Genomic DNA, 20,057 nt, shown 5'->3' on the forward strand with positions numbered 1-20,057 from the left:
TTGGTTGTATTTTGTATTAATTAATTTCAAGTTTATACTTTATACATTCAATAAATCGAGATATTGCCTGTATATTTTTGTATTATATACATTTGTGCTTTAATGCTTAAGAGTAATCTTACAAAAGAAACTACTAACTAGCCTGCCATTTATTTACTAATTAATCAATTTGATTCTTTCTGCATTAGCCCGAGTTTAAGGGAAATGTTAGCATGTAATAGCTTTAGATTTGCTTTTTGCAAACGAAGAAAGTTGATACTACCTTTATACCATATACATGCACTACAAATCTTAAATGATCTAATTTTCTTTTTCAAATCTTCACATGTAATTGTAATTCTTCACGTATAACATCTTATAACAATTACAAACTCAACATACACCTCTCACAGTTCTATTAGTGCTACTCTTAAAGAAGATTCAAAAATAATTAAAAAGCATGTTAATCCTAAAATTTGAAATCATATCGACTCTAACTAAAACCACTTACCAGAGTGAGAAAAGCCTGAAGAGTACTATAAATAGCTAAAGGTAAAGATTTTTTAACCATAATAATTTTTAGCACTCTCTCTTTGCAATCAATCATAGTATCAAACTGTCATTTTCTTAAAATGTGTGTTTATTTTCTTACAAATAAATTTCATAAAAAAACACTATATGACAAAAATACAACCGTCTTGTATTATATTAACTTTCATTTGTATTAAAAAAAAATTAAATAACTTTGTAAAGTCTTAGATCATACATTTTAAACAATATAAATAGAATTTAATTTTAAAACTGTAATATTATAACCATTTTTTTTTAAAATCCAAACATAAAATATAAAATCCTAAAAATTATTATTCTAAAATAATTAATACTGAAATTAATTTTTTTGGTTTTAATTCAAATTCTAAAATCTAAATTAATTATACTTTTTCCATTTGAGAAGTATGAACTTGAAGAAAGAAAAAAGATAGAAAGAAATAGCTAGGCACTCTGGAATTAATTAATAGAAATTGAACAAATAAGAACTATAAACATTAAATTTGAATAATTATCCAGTGGTGATTTTCTATATTAAAAAACTAACAAGGCCTCTCTGTCGGATCAAGGGTAGCCAGGATGAGTGGCCATTGCCAGCAAACAGTGTCGGAATTAAATGGAATAATGGATATATTGGGATAATCTCTCTTGTTCTTTGATAGCTTTCACATCATATCATTCTTTCGTTGCAGCCCATTCATACAGCAAAACATTGGGAGGAGCATAGTGGTGTATATCTTAAAGCTATGATTGATACTCATCTTATACACTACAAACAATGAGATTTTTCCAAGTTTTTTTAATCATCATATTGACATGCTTTATATGTACATGTGTATATTTTTTATTTCAACAAAGTTAAAAACAAACTTCCATGTCTAACTCATCATGTATTGGTTTATTTATATATAGATTAGTTTCTATCAAGTTGTGATGCTTGTGCCCTTTATTTGATCTCAACAAAGCAATCATTTTCAGCTTTTTCATGCTCTATTATTTGCCCTTTATAAGGAAGTTCGTATATATGCACTGTATACTTCAATATAAACTGTAGAGAGTAGTATTTCAATTTGGCTTGTTGAAAACTATCCAAATTAAATTGAATTCTGATTTTCTTATTTTTAAAATGCCTGATCTAAGAAAAACATTGGATGGAGTAATTTAAAAGCTTTATAGTGAATATGTTATTTTTAAAGTGAGATTAGAGAAGAAAAATTGAATAATATTACTTCTTAGTAATATTTGTGAAGATGAAATCTCTGCATGTGTTTAAATGCTCTTTTTTTGAAAAAAAAATAAAAACTTTTAAAATGGTATATTATTTCTCAAGTAAAACAGGGGAGGGGAGAGATGGGGAAGTCAAGAACTAATTTGTTAATGGACCCTAAATCCAATTATAGCACAGGCTATGTGGGCCAAGGAAATGGGTCACTAAAAAGATTTAGTCACAGTTTGGGCTTAAACCTTGTAGTAAAGAACATAACTAAATATTGACCAAAAAAAAAATGAACAGAGCTAAATGACTCTTAATGATATCTATTTGGGTGCTGATGATTACAAAATGCTGAAAAACCAAATCATATATATTTCAGTCACCAGATTCAGATTTTTATGAATTATAACGAAAATGCTTTGATTATTTTTTCATAAATTGAATTATTTTGATGTTCTACATTTTTTTACATTCATTCACTTATCTTCACTAAAGAAGTGGTTAATGGTGGGCATAATCTCAGGTGGTCGAGTACGAAGGAACCTCCTAAGGCCATGCTCACGGTATTTCTCTCCCTCTTCTTTGTTATCCAACACTCCCATATTGCGGCGCTCTTTGCTAATCCTATAGAAAATTTTTCCAAGAAAATGACCAGATAATAAGCAAATTAATACATTGATCTCTTTGTTCATAATGTTTAATTCTTGATTTTAGATAGTTTCCCTTGAGAATCAATTGTACCTAACATCAGGGTTCGTGAGCAAGTTTCTTGTTAGCTGAAAGACCACCATGCTGGTCACAAAGGCCATAGCACCCACTAAAGGGTATACCTATTGTGAACACATATGTTTGAGTAAGGAAAAGTGCAAGTGCCTCATAATTGAAAAATAAAGCAAAATGGTAAGAAAATTTTAAAAGTGAAAAAAAAAATAGATTCTCTCATATTCTAAAATAACGTGATATGAATATATTAAAGAGAGGCAATAAAATTTCACTTCTTATGCTTTGACGTTTAAGTGTGTTTGGATTTGTGTTAATTTTGCTTGAATGTGGTTTCAAATTTACACACAAACAACTAGCTTCTGAGTATAAACAGCTACCGTGGAAAATAAAAAAAACATGCAATAAGAAGTCTATGACATGGTACCTCTGGTTTCATCCAACGTCCCATTTGAAATGCTCTTTTGTTTCTGTGATTTGGAAGGGTTTCTAAGTGCTATTTGGATTATAATAGGGTCTTCTGTTTTAGCTGCAAGAAAGATTTTTTTAAAGAACTTCTAATTTTTTTTTTCCTTCTACTGCTTTTACTTTTGCTAGTGGCATGTATAAATAATGGTTGCTAAGGTAGTTTCATGCAAGGGGTATTAATTATATACCTTAGAACAATGGAGTGTCTTAAAAGGAAAAGGAAAAAGCATTTAGCTTTAGTGAAAACCAGGGGCAAGGTTAATGTTTTGGTACATTTCTTTAAGTGATATAAGCAAGGAATAACCAAATATCGCTTTTATACTGAATATTTTCCCATTTGGAATGAAAAAGTGCTAAAGGGCAATGATGCTAATTGGAGAAAATGACCACATAAATTATAATCACTATTTTATTTTTCCGTCACAGTTTGGATTTGGATTCTTTGAGGCGAAAAAGTTAGTGACTTTCAATGAATTGAAGCAATTGATTTAAATTTAATAGTTAAGATTTTGCTATAACTTTTTTTAAAAAAACTTCTATACATTAAAAAAAAATAAAATTGGCCATTAAATTTGAAAACAGCGACCTAAATTCACCTAAAGTTACTAACTTTTTTGCCCCAAAGATAAAAAAATTTAAATCCTCACAATTATTTGTTCTTAATTTATTTTCCTATTCAATTTCAGTAGTGATACAGGATTTGATTTTGTTCTATATACGGGGGAAATTGAAAGTAGTTATGGGGAAAAGCTTAAATTAGTGGTTTTTATAAGGAAGGGTTAGGTTTAGATTAGTTGTGGACCGTAATTAGAAAAAGCCTATATCTCTTATTAATCACATTGCAAACTAATTGATACTAATATTATCTTATCATAGCTATTATATTTTATCAATTCATTAACATCATAAGATAATATTATAACCTTATCAATAGATTTACTCTTTACATTTTAAGGCAAGTAGTACTAGATAAAGGGTCAATCCTCCTTAGCTAAACATACCTATTTCATTATTCTCTATATACTTGCATCCACCATGCTAACTTAAGCTTCAAATATCTTTTGCTTCTTGATATTTTAAGTAAATATTTAGTTGGAAAATTTTGAAGATAATAGTATTTATAAACAAGTGCAAAAGTTATTAAAACATAATTTATAATTTATGATATTAAAATTGTAAAACTAAATTTAATACACTAAATAATGTTATAACATAATTTATTTCCACAAAAATTACTAAAATTCTCACTAACTCGCATTTAGCTAAATTATTAAGGTAACTAATATTTATTTTATTTTATTAAATTTTTGTTGTGATTTTCAAAGATATTAAAATATTATATTGATTTTTTTTAGAAAATGTTAACATTAATAACTTATTGGTCTAATAATAAAAATTGATATTGTCCTTCTACAAGCAAATTAGGATATTAAATAAATAAATCTATATGATATTTTATGAATGGGAAATTAAATTAATATTAAGTTTGTATTATTAAGGGACAAGACTAATTTTTTAATGACTGAATGATTAAACTGATGTTATTTTTAAATACTAAATTAATTTAGCAGAGCAATTAACAACTCATATTTTTCTAATTATAAAATTTGAAGAGAGTAGTTATATACACAAATTTATCCAACATTAAATTGTATAGAGAATTGAACTCCAGTATCATCAAATTAGTCATAAGTAATCTTTAAGGTTAATGAACTTAATTATTAATTTACGGTTCACTAATATAGAAATGGTTATACTATATTCAAATTGATAGTAATTAAATATATGTATATATTAACAATATAAAATATTAAAAAAATAAAATTATAATAAATTGAGTTAGATAAAATTTGATCTTATCATATATCTTATAAGATCAACAATTATAAAAGACTAAATAATAATAATAATAATGAAAGGGAATGTTAAAATAAAACTACATGCTATAATCATAGCATTAATTGCAGTTTTAGCTTATTAATTTTAAATGTGTAAATACTTATTTTAGTCTCTCAAATTGTAAATATCAATCACTTTAATATTTAATTTAATAAAAAATTACTTTGTTGTAAATTTTTTAATAAAAACTAATCTTAGTGTTTTATATTAATTTTTATTGTCGTGTTGTATCAAAAGAAACAAACGAATGTCTTTTATAAAATAAAAAATTAAAATGAAATATTTATAAAATCGAGAACTAAAGGAATCTATAATTGCAGTTTAAAATACTAATTAAAGTGAGTATTTATTTGTTTTTAAATTCATAATCAACAACTATGCTTTACATATATCATATGTATAAACTACTTTAATCTGAGATAAATGGAGGGTTATTGCAATTGCAATTCTTCTTCAAGCTTGGGACCCTTCTGAAAGAAACTTCTTCGAAACTCTCCAAATGACATGGATTTATATAGTGGTGGAGTGTTTTCATTAATCAAAACTTGTGCAGGCTCTATGATGCTTTCAAATGATGGATACATAAAATAGGCAACACTTGTGCGTGCAATGTTTGAATTTGTCACAGCTCTGTGTTCAGCACCCACAAGCTTTCCATTAGTGATGATCTGTAACAGTCATACATCCTTGAAATGATCAAAGTTTTCTTCCAAAGTTAACGTTGAAATTGATAATTAATTATATTAATCATTTTCTAAGAAAGCAATAACATTGACTATTTATATAATATATGTAGTAAGTCGCATGATTGTTACTAACTACCAATATTTAAATAAAATAATATGATTTGATTATTTGTTAAAAGCTATTTATATGTATTACAATTTGACTAAATTACTCTTGCGTAACACATTACATTACGCTTTCAATTTTGATTCAATGAAAGTAATACGTCATATACCTTTTTATATTAGAGTAAACTTATCATGATGTGACATATTTACATAACTTATGAGAATATTTCAATTCCATTTCAACGTTCCTTAGATACTAACTACACCATTATTATGCCTTTGTAGTATGGAACCACTATTTAATTTTTTTTTTTTACTTGGTGGGTGTACATATTAGTAATCTGCAGAAGATATTATGCAATCATTACAAGAATAAAAAAATAAAATATAACTTTAGTTGCTATATATATTTAATTTGTCTTTTATTTTTAATCTCTGCATTAGAAAATACATTTTAGTTTGTATATAATTTTTTTTTTAAATTAGTGTATTTATCATGTAAAGAGGAAAATAATAATGCTATGTGTAAGGATCAAAATGTAGGATGTTTATAAAGAGGGATTAAAATAAAATGCTAGAGTAAGAATTAAAATAGAATGATGTCAAATATAAAAATTAAATTAAATACTATTCTAACTTCAAAAAATGATAGATTCATAAATATTTTTTTATAAGAACCAAATACATGAATATTTGTCAACTTCGGATGAAATCTATGTTAAATGAGAAGAAAGCAAGTGCTAAAGTTTGAAATGTAACCTGCATGAGAAGACCAATGTTAACCACAAAAGCATTGGGAAAAGGGTCAACAGCAATCCATTCACCGTCTTTGAGGACTTGAAGTCCTTGAATCTCTTCCTCTAGAAGCAGAATAGTGAGAATGGTAGGATCCCTGTGCTTGGCTAAGCCCAGTGTTAAACTTGGATCAGGGCAAGGAGGGTAGTGATGAATTAACACTGATGGATTTTCACTCAGTCCACCACAAAAATAATTTGAGTTTAGCCCTAACCCTTCACTAATTAGCTCCAAAATTTTAAGCCCCAGTTCCTTCATTTCTCGTGTATATTTTCCAACAACCTCGCTGAAATATTCCAACACGAAAGGTTGTTATATATATAATTATGGATCTTGTTAATTAATCAATATTTTTAGAGTATATCTATGTGTTTTTACTAAAAAAAAGTACTTTAATTCTTTAATACACTTGTTAATATTTGTACAAGATGTCACTTTTTTGTGTGACGAATTAACGATATACAATTAATATATAGGTAATGGCCGGCTACTAATCTAGAAGACAATGGAATTAAAGTAGCTTATTGCTAATTAAACTATATTAAGGTTGAGCTGCGTTTTCTTGGTCAAGTCATTTTAATATCATCCACTCAATCAAGTTTTTTGGGATTATATATGCAATCACTTCTTATTTAGATTTGAAAGCAACCAAATGAACTGAAAAACTTACGAATCAAATCCTTTTCATAGGTAAAATATTTTGGGGGAGTTTGAAAAAATTATGAAATTAACTTAATAATGATTTTGATAAGTTCTTTAGCTTATTTGATAAGTTTCTTATTGCAATTTATTAAATTAATTTTTAATAAATTTTATGATCAAATTTATGTTATAATTTTCAAGTAATAAAAAAATATTAAGCAAATACTTAATTAAACTGTATAGCTTAGATTAAAATTGTTATAGCAGACCAAATAAAATTACAAAACTGTTCAAATTAAAAATGTCAATTGATTCCTACAGGAAATATCGAAATTGATTTCTAACTAAGACTCGTAATATTGAAAATCATGATCAAAGAAGTACCAATAATAATAATATAAAAAAACTTAAAATCTAGAATTAATGAAGCAAACATGAAAATAATCTTTACCGATATTTGGATGGTTTCTGAGGCCAATACTCCATAAATTCACCTGATGGAGGACAAGGGTGTGTTAGTGAGTCCTTCCAATAATGAATCGCATCTTTCTTGTAATTCTCACTACTTGTATAGAGCCTGCAGCTTCCATTTGGGTCCTTAGAGCATTCATTTACCTTTTCCTTGGGATCCATGGCGTGAAATTCTTTGAAAATGTTCAGTGTTGCTTCCCTTAAATCCTTGGAAACTCCATGATTGATCACCTACCTCAAAGAAATAAAATAGTTTAAACCTAATCAAAGAAAAGTCTAAATAAATCAGGTCACAAAGCTTAGAATGAATTTGAAGCTAAAATTTAAAATTCAACACATGCATGGGATAAGGAGATACATGGTATATAGAACAAGAGGAGATAAATTAAAGAAAGTTGATATTAATTAACCTGAAAAAAGCCATAGTCAATGGAGGCTTTTAAAATTTGCTTAGTGGTATGGACACGATCATGTCCTCCAAGATCAATCACAGGAATAGTCTTATCTAATGAACTAATAACCCTTCCAGGCCTGTTTTCTGGTGCTTGTACATAAGATGGAGGCACTGAGGAATGAACATTGTACCAGCTTGACACAAGCATCTGATCCAAGGTCTCCATGCCTATACTCTCTCTAGATTTTTACAAGTAATTCACATGCCACCCTCATCTTCTTATAGCTGCATATGGGTGCAAAATAGCGATGTGATCCATGCAATTTTTTTTTGGGTTTTGCTTTATCTATTATTTTTTAGTTACAAACTAGAGCGACGATAGTTGCCACATGCTGTTCATATAATTTATAGTATTTTGCATGAACCTTCCATCTATTAATCATATTTTATTTTATATACTCAAGAAGACCAAAATCATCTCATATTTATTTATTTCTTCTATTCACAAAAATTGAAAAATATAATTTTACTTGATAAGAACCAAATTAACCCTTTGATACTTAGATATATCATGTTCATTAATCAGATTTTATTTAGTCGTAAAATCGGAAAGTCTTTGTTAATTAATATATGGTTAATTTGGACTATAAAATATTACACGATAAATATCAATGCCTTTTTTTTTTGTGTGGTACTATAAAGTATATAAAATTACGTTATTTTACAACAAATATTGAAATAGTCTTAATTTACAAATTATTTATTAAAAATAATATATTTAGAATAAATTTTAAACAGCGATGAATTACGTTTATTTTAATATTATTAGTTATAGTTTTGTTGACAGAATTACCTTTACACGTTTTGTTGACATATCTTTAAATACTCACAAAATTAAATAAACAAAATGGTTATTCATACAGCAAAACCAACCAAGTTGACCTTTTTTTTTATTCATGTATATTTAATGAAGAAGTTCAACATATATTTGTTAATTCTTATATGAACATAGTGATTAGCAAAAAATTCTTATAAGCAAGTTTGGTCGGTGCAGGTTTCAACAACAAATAAGAAGATTCCTTGTTTTATTCTGAAGATTAGTTGCCATAGGCAGAGCTTAGAACATATCATTATTGTTTTTAAGGGTATGGAGCTCAGCAATCTAGAAGAAAATGATGTCCAATTCGAAAAGTTATTTTGCAGAATTCACTAAACAATTAAATGTGCATTCATACTTCTTTATTAAGTTGATTGTTGACAAATCAACGTAGAATATGAGAAAAAATAAGATTAGCAAAATAACATCACATTATGACTCAGTGGTGCAGTAGCATTGAAAGAGATACAACAATTAACAGCAACCCCTTCATATCATGTTATCAACTCATTCATGAACGTGGATATATGCCTGCTTTTGAGTATGTTGTTACAAAAAAATAAAAAATAAAAAAAATAGCAATTTTGAGAGAGAACTTTTGGTTATTACTTTTATTTTTAATGTATTTTTTTATATTTTTATTTATGCAAAGATGAAAAATAAACGAGAGATGAAAATAATCGTATTCTATGTAACATATAATTTAATTTTAATTATTGAAATAAAAAAATTATGTTTTATTTTTCACTTCTCTTATATATATTTTTATTTTATTTTAAATTGGTTCCTTAATTTATTTTTCCACACTTTTTCCTTTTACGATGTGATTATTGAATATATACAGTGGGTGAACCCAAAATCTCGTGTGAATAGAGAATTTTATTGAACTCTATTTGCAAATATTTTAAATAAGAAAAAAAGTAAAACAAATTAAGAAAATCTAATAAAGTCTATTTGCATTTATTTGTGCGTGTTAATTAATTGGGTTGCATATCTTTCGTGTAGACTTTTGACTTGGGTTAAAGCCCATGTTATCTTAAGCCCACATTTCGCACAAAAGATATTCTTAAACCAACCAAAAACGTAGAAAAAGGGAAAAACATAGAAAAAAAAGAAAAATCCTTCAAATTTGGCCCATGCAGGTCTCGAACCTGCGACCTTCGCGTTATTAGCACGACGCTCTAACCAACTGAGCTAATAGGCCAGTTATTAATATTGGCCGTAGTATAATTAATATAGAATATTTTAATCTGACTATTAAAGGGTAACAGAAGAAGAGAGCGATGGAAGAAGAGAATGGATAATATTACATCGAGTGAAGCAGCTGGTTTCGCAGTGGGTGCTATGCTTCTCTGTGCCACCGTTAGTGCCACCAAAATTGATGCTTTCTTTTCTTCTTCTCAACGCAGGTTCTTTCTCTACATGTGTTTCTCAAATTTTCTTTTTTGATACAATTATTTTTTTTAAGTTTTGTCACCAATAAACCCCATTAAACTTATTGAAGTACTATGTGTTTCTCTGGCATTATTTTTACTAACCAATGTCAAATGTCACATAAATGCAAACAAAGATGTTACAAGTTCTTAATTTTAATGTCTATCTCACACTGAGACGTGGATTTATTTATTTATTTATTTTGCTACTTTTAGTTTATTACTTAAATAATTATCTCTGAATTTTGATACCCATTATTTTTTTTATGCGGTTACTGGGTAGTACAGAATCACCACCGTGTTCTAACTTTGTTGCATGCTTTACGACTTGTTCATATTTTATCTCTGAAAGTTTAGTGGTTTTTTATTTGCGTTAGCCTGACATAATAAATATCAGGAAAGCAAGAAGGAAATCATGGGCTCAAACCTGCTTATTTACTTAATTTCCCTTTTCAAAGGTTTTATTCTATGTATTAGGCCTTAGTTTTAAACTTAACGGGGAGAATTTGACTCATGCATGTAAATTAGCAATTAATCAAGCTGAGCTGGCTGTTGCCATTTGAAGAAAACGTAATAGCTGCATTCATGAAAGAGACTGTTAGTATTCCCAGTTTTTTTTTTTTTTTTTTAACTCTTGGGGACACAATTTTTTTCCCGGAAAAATCAAGTTGTTTCTTAGTGTTAGAAGTTAGAACCTTAATTTATTTTAGCACGACTTAACGAACTGCAATTTAACCTTGTTATAGTGTTAACAAGGTGCTGGTTCTGTAGTTCCTATTAACCGCACAACTTAAGGAAACATTAAAGTTTTTCATTCCATTCCATCTCAATAGCAAAGATGCAAAATCACAAATTTCTTTTGAAAAACACTGAATGGGCACAATACATGTGCGTTATCCATCAACAACTTACATATCTTCCCTTGGATTCAAATATTGCTGTCCAGTTGCAAAGTAAGGTTTTTCAACTGCATTATTGACCTTCCCACTATAAGAAGACAATTTATGGTTTTACTGTGGAGATCAATTGTGTAAATTTATGAATAGTTTTTTGATGTCATTATTTTAGTTTCAAGTGATTGCTAGCTAATTTTACTTTGAATTTGTTAGCAAGGTTATAGAGCAGTACTTGTAAACATGAAATTTTGGCAAAATCATGAAAAAAAATGTCTACAATTGTCATGGTTGAGTAGTCAGGTTTTCTGTATGGTCAGGACTTAAGAGGAGAACTCTCAGCGTTCAGAGTTCTTTTGATCTTTACATGATTTTATCTCATCACGAAGAAATTTTGTGTTTTTCTGTTTCTTTTGTCTGGAAGTTGGTTGTATGTGCTTGAAAATTCTGCTTTTGTTATTTGTTTTCTGGCAAGTAACTGAATGCAACTTCAGCATATCAGATTCTTCAGAGTTCAATCTTCTTTAAGTGCCCCTTAAAACTTGGTAATAGTATATCATGTGAACATATTCATCTGGTGCATGATATTTTCAGTCTTGTTTATACCACAATACCATGTTGCTAATGTAGATATCTGATTCAGTCTCTATGCCAATCATGTTTAATATCATAAACGCAGTAGACTGCCTAGTCCTTCTCTGCCCTCAAGTTATCATTATTGGTATACTCACTATTTGATTCCATGTCATGGTGTTAAACATTTCACAGACCCCTCATTTTAATGCACTGACAATGAAGTGAATTCTGGTGACTTGATCTTTAACAGTGGTCACGATCCACAAAGTGGCTGTAGTTGAGGAATAAAGAATTTATGATAATAAAATAAAAACAAAACATTAGATTCTGTAGAACTATGATGAGAAAAATATTCTGAACAAGCCATGTAGTGAGACGTTGGTTTTTTGCAGCTCATTGGGGATGTGCAAGAGATGTGGCAATCTGAGGAGATTGGCTTGCTCGAGATGCAGAGGAACAGGGTCAGTCAAAGAAGGAGGAATACTTAGTATCAAACTTTTAGATGATTTATATGACACATTTGGTGATAATGAATCAAAGGTGAAGCGGATAGCATGTGTTAAATGTCAAGCCAAAGGTTACTTTTCATGTCCTGAATGTTCTGAACTATAATCTCAATGGTTTTATCTTCTCTCCCTACTAGTATTCTAGCCCACAACATTCAATCGTGCCATGTAACATTGTGAGTTGTGAAACTCCTCATAGATGGTGGTATGTAACACCAGTTTTATCTTGTGCTCATCATGTAAATTCACTATATACCTTGTTGCAAGCAAGAACAAGAAAAATTCTAAATTACTACCTCTAGTCTTAAATACAAGACTCTTTTAACTACTTCACGAGAATTAAATACTTTGTTCTCATTAAGGATGTTTTCGTAAGAAAATAATTGATTCAAGAAACAACTTGCAGGGGCTCTTATGAAAAGACTCTGACAAACCCCTTAAAATGGTCTTATATTAGGACTAGAGGTAGTAGAATAATGCTACTTTGACAGGATTTGTCAATTAGTTGTTTTCATTTATACTTCATTATTGACCTTAATTGATAAGTTTGAAGTTTGAACCCAATTCTTTGCAGTTGTGTCTAACATACCACGAGGTCATCTTTGTTACTTTATTTCTTTCTAGGAAAGATACCATTGGTGCATTTGATCATTCATTGGACCACTATAAGAAAGAGAGAAACTATAATCTTAAAGCAACAATGCTTTATGAATATCACTTCATTAAAAGGGGTTAGTAAGTGTGCAGCATGTTGAATTGCATGTGAATTTGTAGAGAAAATTTTTGATATGGCACTAGATAAGACAGAATAACAGATTAGAGACAAGTTTCATTCCAAAGTGTGAGAATGATTCTTCTCATGTCAATTTAGCACGTTCAAATCTTGAGTCTATCTCTCTCTTGTTTACCTTGAAGATAGAAATAAAAGATTTGAACATGGCCTGTTATATGAATGAGAGGAATCATTCTCCAAAAAGAAAAGGTATTCTTTATAGCATTATCAATTTAATTTTTTTTGTTTTCTTGTATGCATATTTCAAAAATAAAATAAAATTGTGGTCACATTTTCCGAAAAATGAATAAATTCTCCAATTGATTATCTAAATTCATCTTGGGTGGCCTGTGTTTCTATGTGGGTTTCATGTGATTTATGTTATTTTAGCTGCCAAGCAGTGTAAAATAAATGCTCGAAATTCAAAGTTATATGAATATCATAACCCAAATTTGACACAGTAAAGCTTACAAGTTTATTAAGAGACGTACATTTTATAAAAGCCTTCAATAGGTTATAAATAAAATTTTTTGAACTTTTTTTCAGTTTTCAATTAATATAGCCGCTGATAAAAATATTATTATATAAAAGTTATGTTGAATTAGTTTATTATAAATAAATTATATCAGGATTACAATTTTTCTTTTGTCCAAAAGGATTATGAATATTCAATTACGTATTTGAATAATAGATAAACAGGCCAAGCAAGCTTTCTTAAAGGCCTAATCCTTAGCTTGCTTAGTTGGATTCATGTTTAGAAACCGATTATTTTGGAGAATCATTTTTTAATAATTGAAAAAAATTTAAATTATGCTTTACAATGTAATTAATGATTACAAATAAATGTGTGTTTGTATTAACAGGAAATAAATATTTTAATGAGCAATTGTATTTATAATCAATTGTTTTCATAATTAATTATATAAAATATCTTATATATATATTTTTTATATTTTATATATTTTTCATTTAAGACAATCATATTCGAGTTGAGTAGGACTTCAAAATAATTCTATTGTGTTTGGATTATATAAAATAATCATTTTTTTCTTGACTAGGATTATAGAGAGGGATATGATTTGCAATAGTTAATTATTTAATTTTGCATTTAAAATAATTATTTAAGACAAATAACTTAAAAAATTATTAAATTATTTTACTTGTTTCTTTTTTATCTACTTCATTTTTTCATATTTCTTTTTGCGTCCAAACATAGTGGTATTAATGTTTGTTCTTCTCAAACAAATAAGTTAGTATTTCAACTCCCCGACATGAAATAACCAGCAACCATTTTCTCCATCAAGGAATATGCATGGAGGCCTATTGTTTTGCTCCATAAGAATAACAAAATTTGGATCACACTTTTGAACGGTGTTTTGGGGAATACAAATTGCCTATGGGGTTTATGATCACCTCACTCCTCAGAGCTCATAAGTACTAATGGAAGTGCAGTGAATTGAAGAGTCATGATGGCTATATACAAGCGAACTCTAGACTATGATAGGAAGTAGCTAGGGCTAGGCTTCGGCTTTTTATTAAGATAAGAAAAACATTCACTTAGAAATTTGTTGATGATTAGAGTTTTATTTTCTAGGCTTGGTTATGAAGGCCCATTGCTTCATCTACCCTTCAATGTTCCTGATTTGGATTATCAAAACAATTGTGTACCTGATTACATAAACATAAATATTGTAATTGGGACAGGGAAGTGGCATTCTTTTCAGTCCAGCTTAATCTGTTTGGAAGCACATTCAAAAACAAAAGTTATGACTAATGAAATAGTGAATTCATGATTATTTAAATGAAAAATTAAATGCACTCTTACTAGTGAAATTTTTTATTAGATAAAACAACCTCTTCCCAGTTTAATTATTGGACAAGATCAAATCCTTAAATTGTAGTAAGACAAAGGTCATCAATTCTCATTCAAGAGTTAATTCCTATGATCTCTTAGTAAAAATGAACAAAATAGGTAGGATATAATTTGGGTAAGATCATATGATACAAATTGATGCTCAACCACTCTCTCTTTATGTGGCAAGCTATTAGCTATGCACCGAAGGTTGTTCGTTAGTTTCATATTACAGGTAAAATTAGGACAAGGGAATAAACATTTGTCCTACATGTTACACACACACACACACACACACTGAAACCACACTCCATGTGTTAAGAGATTGTCTTGAAGTAGCTTGGGTGTGAAAAGCTTTGGCTAGATCCCCACGTGACATAACTATTTTTATGAAGATTGAAGATGTGTTATAATTGGATTTGATTAAATTTATGTGAAAGAATGGGGTGTGGACCAAATGGAAGAACCTTTGTGGTGGTTTGTTAGGCCATAATGGGGTGTAGATGCTGGTCCTTTAGTGTAGGATAGAGAGTCCTAAGTTATTCCCTAGTAGTGGTAACTATGCAAAAGACAGAAACTTGCACGTTTTGGGGGATAAGAATCTCATAAGAAGAAACAGCTACAAGAGTTCATTTAAGAAAACTATTACAATGTTCAAGGTTAGATTCCCATACCCGATAGGCTTAGACGATTTTTTTTTAGTCAAATTTTTTATACCATTAAATACTCTTTGTGCTCTAATGAAAACACCATGTCTTTAGTAAGTGTTGCATGCATTGCAATTTTATTGGTGAAATGATGTTACACTTATTTATTCTTATTGAAAACCAATGTTAAAATTTATCCATTAAACAACACTATGGCACGTGCATGGCCAAGCCAAAAGAGTTACGTATGTGTGAATGTGTGTTAGATTGATTTGGGATAGACATATCCATTTGAGTTGGTTTATTGAGAAAACCATTTATTTCAAAAAATGGGGATGTTTAGACAAAAGAGAATGTATCAATAAAATTGGGCTGAAAGAGTTGTCGTCTTCAATTTGGTTACTTTGACATTAAGAAGTTACATAGACACCTGTGATTCCATTATAGTTAACGTGTCTCTAAGAGGGTAAAATTTAAAATAATCAAATACGACTTTTTATGTATATTTTTATAGATACATTAAAGCAATAGAATAAATATTTATCTGAGTGATGATTGGACAGGGTGAGTGGTTGAATCTACGACTGCACAGTAACTCTAGATTTGCTTTTCACGGCACGCGTCGGAAGCACGGTCACCGAGGGAAATCCGAAGGCTCTGTGCTCCTTCCTCCTCCAATCGACACGTGTAGCGGAAGGGTGCAGGGTTTTCCATCAATCCACTTTGCGTCACCTGGTACTGTGCATTCTGGCCATTCAGAAATCGACACGTTGCAATGACACTGTTCCTTTCTTTGGAAATTGGTGAATTTTGCAATGCAGCCAAAAAGCCTTTGTTGACGATAAAAGTAACGCTTACGTAACCACTCCTACGAAATCCTCTCCCTACGATAATTTTATTAAGTAAATATATATATATATATATATATATATAGAGAGAGAGAGAGAGAGAGAGAGAGAGGGAAATAGATATCTAATTATATTAGTAACATTTATTCTAACATTGAATAATAATTTGTTATTAGATAATTTAGATTAGAAGTTTTAATTATACAAAATTATATTGAAAAATTCATATTAATATAAATTATTTAATATTTTATAATATATTTAAATTAATGCAATGTGTATTTTTAAAAAATATAAAAATAAAATATTTTAGTTATATTTATATAGTTCATTTTAATAAAATTTAACAATTCGATATATTAAAATTACATTTTTATATAAAATTATTAACGATATAAAAATTAATATATATATTGATTCTTTTTTAAAAATTTAAATAAATTATATTGACTTAAAAAACGTTTATTAAAAGTAATTAATGTATCAGTTTTAAAAAAATTAATTATAATATTTTAAGTTTGTATATAGTTAAAATTAAAATTTATTGTTATATTAAATTTTATTATATATTTATTTAAAAAGTTTGGATTAAAATATTAAAAATAATATATTGCGATCATGAAATTGTCATCATAACAGACGTTAAGCTCTAAACTTAAAATTATTGAATATATAATTTGACCTTTGAAAGTAATATCTGATAATCAGGTGGAACTTTAGTTTCCCTAATTTTTTACAATTTCAAATATTTGATAAATCTTTACAAATTATAAAGTTTATTAATCAAACTATTAAACTATATATTATTATTATAATAATCATACTTAAATTTAAATAATTTAAATATTTATAAATATACAGTATAATTATAAAATTTTTATATTTGGTGTCATTGAATCCTATCCCAGGGTTCACTAACATTAATATGTGTAAATCTTCCATGTATATATGAAATTGTATTCATTCAATCGCTAGATTATAAATCTCCAAAAAAGAGATTACGTTTATAAAATTAAAAAGATAATTCTTATCACACTATTAGATTATAATATAAATAATTTTTTTTCATAATTTCATAATTTAATGTTTGAAATGATAATATTTGTACTTTATAAAATGTGATTAAAAATGTTCATTTGCCCACACTCACTAAATCCATGTATGTAGATATGTGTGTATTTCCTTTGGAAAATGATGCACACTCACAAAGTTGGGGGGTGTTTCTTAGGCCACAAAAATGCAACACATTTAGCAAAGTTAGTTGGATAAATAGATTTGAATGCTATAAAATGAAATGATCTATGTTTTCCATATTTGGAAAATGGAACCCTACCAATTCCCACCCAAATTGCTTCCTTTGGCATAAAATAGAAGTGGGTGGAATCAGGCGTAGCTAGCTGTGTCCAATTGGTGTTTTTCCAACTAATTAACCTAAGTCACCTTTCATTTATTGGTTCTTTTCAAATTCAAATCATTGCCATTTCTTCTTAGGGTCTGGTTTTGGGTGTTATGGCGGCACCACGGCTACAAGAAAATGACAACTAACTTGGTGTGCACAACCTAAATAAATTAGACTCAGCTATATCTATCAAATTTATATCTATTAACAAAATTGTCGAATTAAGATATTTATATTAATTAATATTTTTTATAACGGTTAAGTTCAAAGTCTTTATTAAGTATATTAATTTCATAAAAATTTATTAAAAAAAAGGTACTCTATCATGTTATTTTTTAACATATAATATATCTAAAAATATAAAAATAAAATAAAATTTCATGTACATACCTGCAAATATTTAAAATATATAAAATTTGATAAACATAACTACAAAAATAATATAAAATAATTCAACAGTTAAATTAATCAATCTTATATTTTATAAAAATTTATTTAGTAAAATTAGTATTTAAATCTTTTACTCATTATATGTAGCAATGAAGAAAATTTTAAGATTAAATTTTATTGTCTAAACTCACTTGGTAACCATGGTTACAAACATTAGCCTGTGTTATGTTATATAAGATCATCTAATTTAAACAAATTTTATTTGCCATAACATAGTAGATATAAGAAAAAAGGAACGAAAAGTTTGAGGTGGTTAATCTTTTCATTATCACGAAGAAAAATAGTAACTAGTTAAAATAAATGTTAATGTATGCAATGTTTCATTAGCTAGATTTACAAGATGTTTGACACTTTAGAGGAAGGATAAAAGTTGAGAAAATGTTTTATGTGCTTTTGATGTTGTCATTTAATCAAAGCATAATACGTGTTAATCTATGCTTTGTCATTCCATTTAAAATTAAAGTTGTTAAAATAAGTTTAATTTGATGGGTTAATTCAAATAGTTAAACAAAATGACTGTAAATTGAACTGACAAAATTCAAACTCGAATCAAGTAATTTCATCTCAACTTAATTAACCTAGTTGTTGGATATCTTCTATATATACTTGTTGGGGATAACATGAAGGCTCAAAGTTTGCTTAATTTCACTTTATAAGATATCAATATCGATTATCACACCATTTAAAACTTTCTTATTGGTTGACATTGATGTCCCAAAATCACAAGCACACTTTTAAACTTTAGAATCGTTGAACTTAGTTTATTTTTGAAATATTAGCAAGTCACGGGGTTGGCTCGCCTAACACGTATTGAACTAGATTAGGTTGACCAAATACTAGCTTGAAACATACTTTAGACTTGATTTGGGCTAACACAAAAATACCCTAATTTGAGGCAACATGAGCCAAATGGGCCAAATTAAACCATCCCAAAATGAAGCTCTACTTAAAACTACACTTGTTGGTGCACTATCTTAACAAGCTAAAATGGCATTCAAAGTCTTCAATGAAGGTGATATGACATGTTAGAACTTTCTAGGTGCTCGTGGCTATGATTATTATACCAAAGTGGGTGAACGATATAGCATTTACCATTGATAACATTACCAATCTTTTTGTAGATGGGGAATTCGTCAAAGATTATACCAATTAAGGAAGTGTTTGGCAAGTATGTCAATTGTGATTGTTAGTGCTTTTAGCTTGTTGAGGTCAAGCTCTTGGAGTGGTGAAGTTGGTAAATCCAAGTTTATAGGAACAATAATCAAGAGAAGGAAAAAACAATGAGATATATAAACTAACATATAGATAATGTTTTGATTGAGGAAGAATACCACAATAAACTTATATATGAAACTCTAACTGTTTTTTGTCTTTATCACAATGACATAATTAAGTAAATTATTAAATAACATACAATATATAATATTTATTAGTGTTTAATAGGTAATTTATTAAAAAAATTAATTGATTTTAATATTTTTAATTATTATTTTAATAAAATTTATAATAAAAATTTTATTTAATAAAAAATATAAAATAAATACTCAATTAAGATATTTAAGTGCCCATGCCATAAACAATTTTGTAACTGTTCCACGCATAAGAAACTGGTTTCACATCATAGTTTAGCTCTATAGGAAAGAAGGGTTGGTTGGTATAGGAGCTGACCATTCTCAATCTGACTATTCAGGTCACAATCTTACTTTCACAGTTCTCACTTCAAATATATATATCTATATATATTAAATAAATATTTATAACTTAATAAGTTGAATGAAATTTAATAAGTAGTACTATTTAATCAAACAATGTTAACAAAACTTGATTAATTTTTTTTTTAAAAATAAGAATCTATTAAAATATTTTAAAACTCAATAAAA

At 28.2% G+C, this 20,057-nt stretch overlaps 3 protein-coding genes and 1 non-coding gene across 4 annotated transcripts; 1 reads left to right on the forward strand and 3 right to left on the reverse strand.

The window, feature by feature from the left end:
- Positions 1 to 2,217: 2,217 nt before the first annotated feature.
- On the reverse strand, positions 2,218 to 2,912 carry LOC113868056. Its single transcript, XM_027503614.1, has 3 exons — positions 2,889 to 2,912; positions 2,483 to 2,571; positions 2,218 to 2,365 (listed from the first exon to the last, which is right to left on the reverse strand). The coding sequence occupies exons 1-3, from the start codon at positions 2,910 to 2,912 to the stop codon at positions 2,218 to 2,220; spliced, it is 261 nt and encodes an 86-aa protein (XP_027359415.1).
- A 2,347-nt stretch (positions 2,913 to 5,259) lies between these two features.
- Positions 5,260 to 8,150, reverse strand: LOC113867654 (protein DOWNY MILDEW RESISTANCE 6-like). The gene is made up of 4 exons (XM_027503066.1): positions 7,941 to 8,150; positions 7,511 to 7,761; positions 6,382 to 6,703; positions 5,260 to 5,496 (listed from the first exon to the last, which is right to left on the reverse strand). The coding sequence occupies exons 1-4, from the start codon at positions 8,148 to 8,150 to the stop codon at positions 5,260 to 5,262; spliced, it is 1,020 nt and encodes a 339-aa protein (XP_027358867.1).
- A 1,781-nt stretch (positions 8,151 to 9,931) lies between these two features.
- Positions 9,932 to 10,005, reverse strand: TRNAI-AAU. Its single transcript has one exon. It is a non-coding gene; the product is annotated as a tRNA-Ile (tRNA).
- An 87-nt stretch (positions 10,006 to 10,092) lies between these two features.
- On the forward strand, positions 10,093 to 12,789 carry LOC113867928. The gene is made up of 2 exons (XM_027503438.1): positions 10,093 to 10,210; positions 12,096 to 12,789. The coding sequence occupies exons 1-2, from the start codon at positions 10,098 to 10,100 to the stop codon at positions 12,313 to 12,315; spliced, it is 333 nt and encodes a 110-aa protein (XP_027359239.1). The 5' UTR covers positions 10,093 to 10,097; the 3' UTR covers positions 12,316 to 12,789.
- The last annotated feature ends 7,268 nt before the right edge of the window (positions 12,790 to 20,057 follow it).

This window comes from Abrus precatorius, unplaced genomic scaffold (assembly GCF_003935025.1).
Source record: "Abrus precatorius isolate BTA unplaced genomic scaffold, Abrus_2018 Scaffold5, whole genome shotgun sequence".
In the NCBI taxonomy this organism is placed as follows: domain Eukaryota; kingdom Viridiplantae; phylum Streptophyta; class Magnoliopsida; order Fabales; family Fabaceae; genus Abrus; species Abrus precatorius.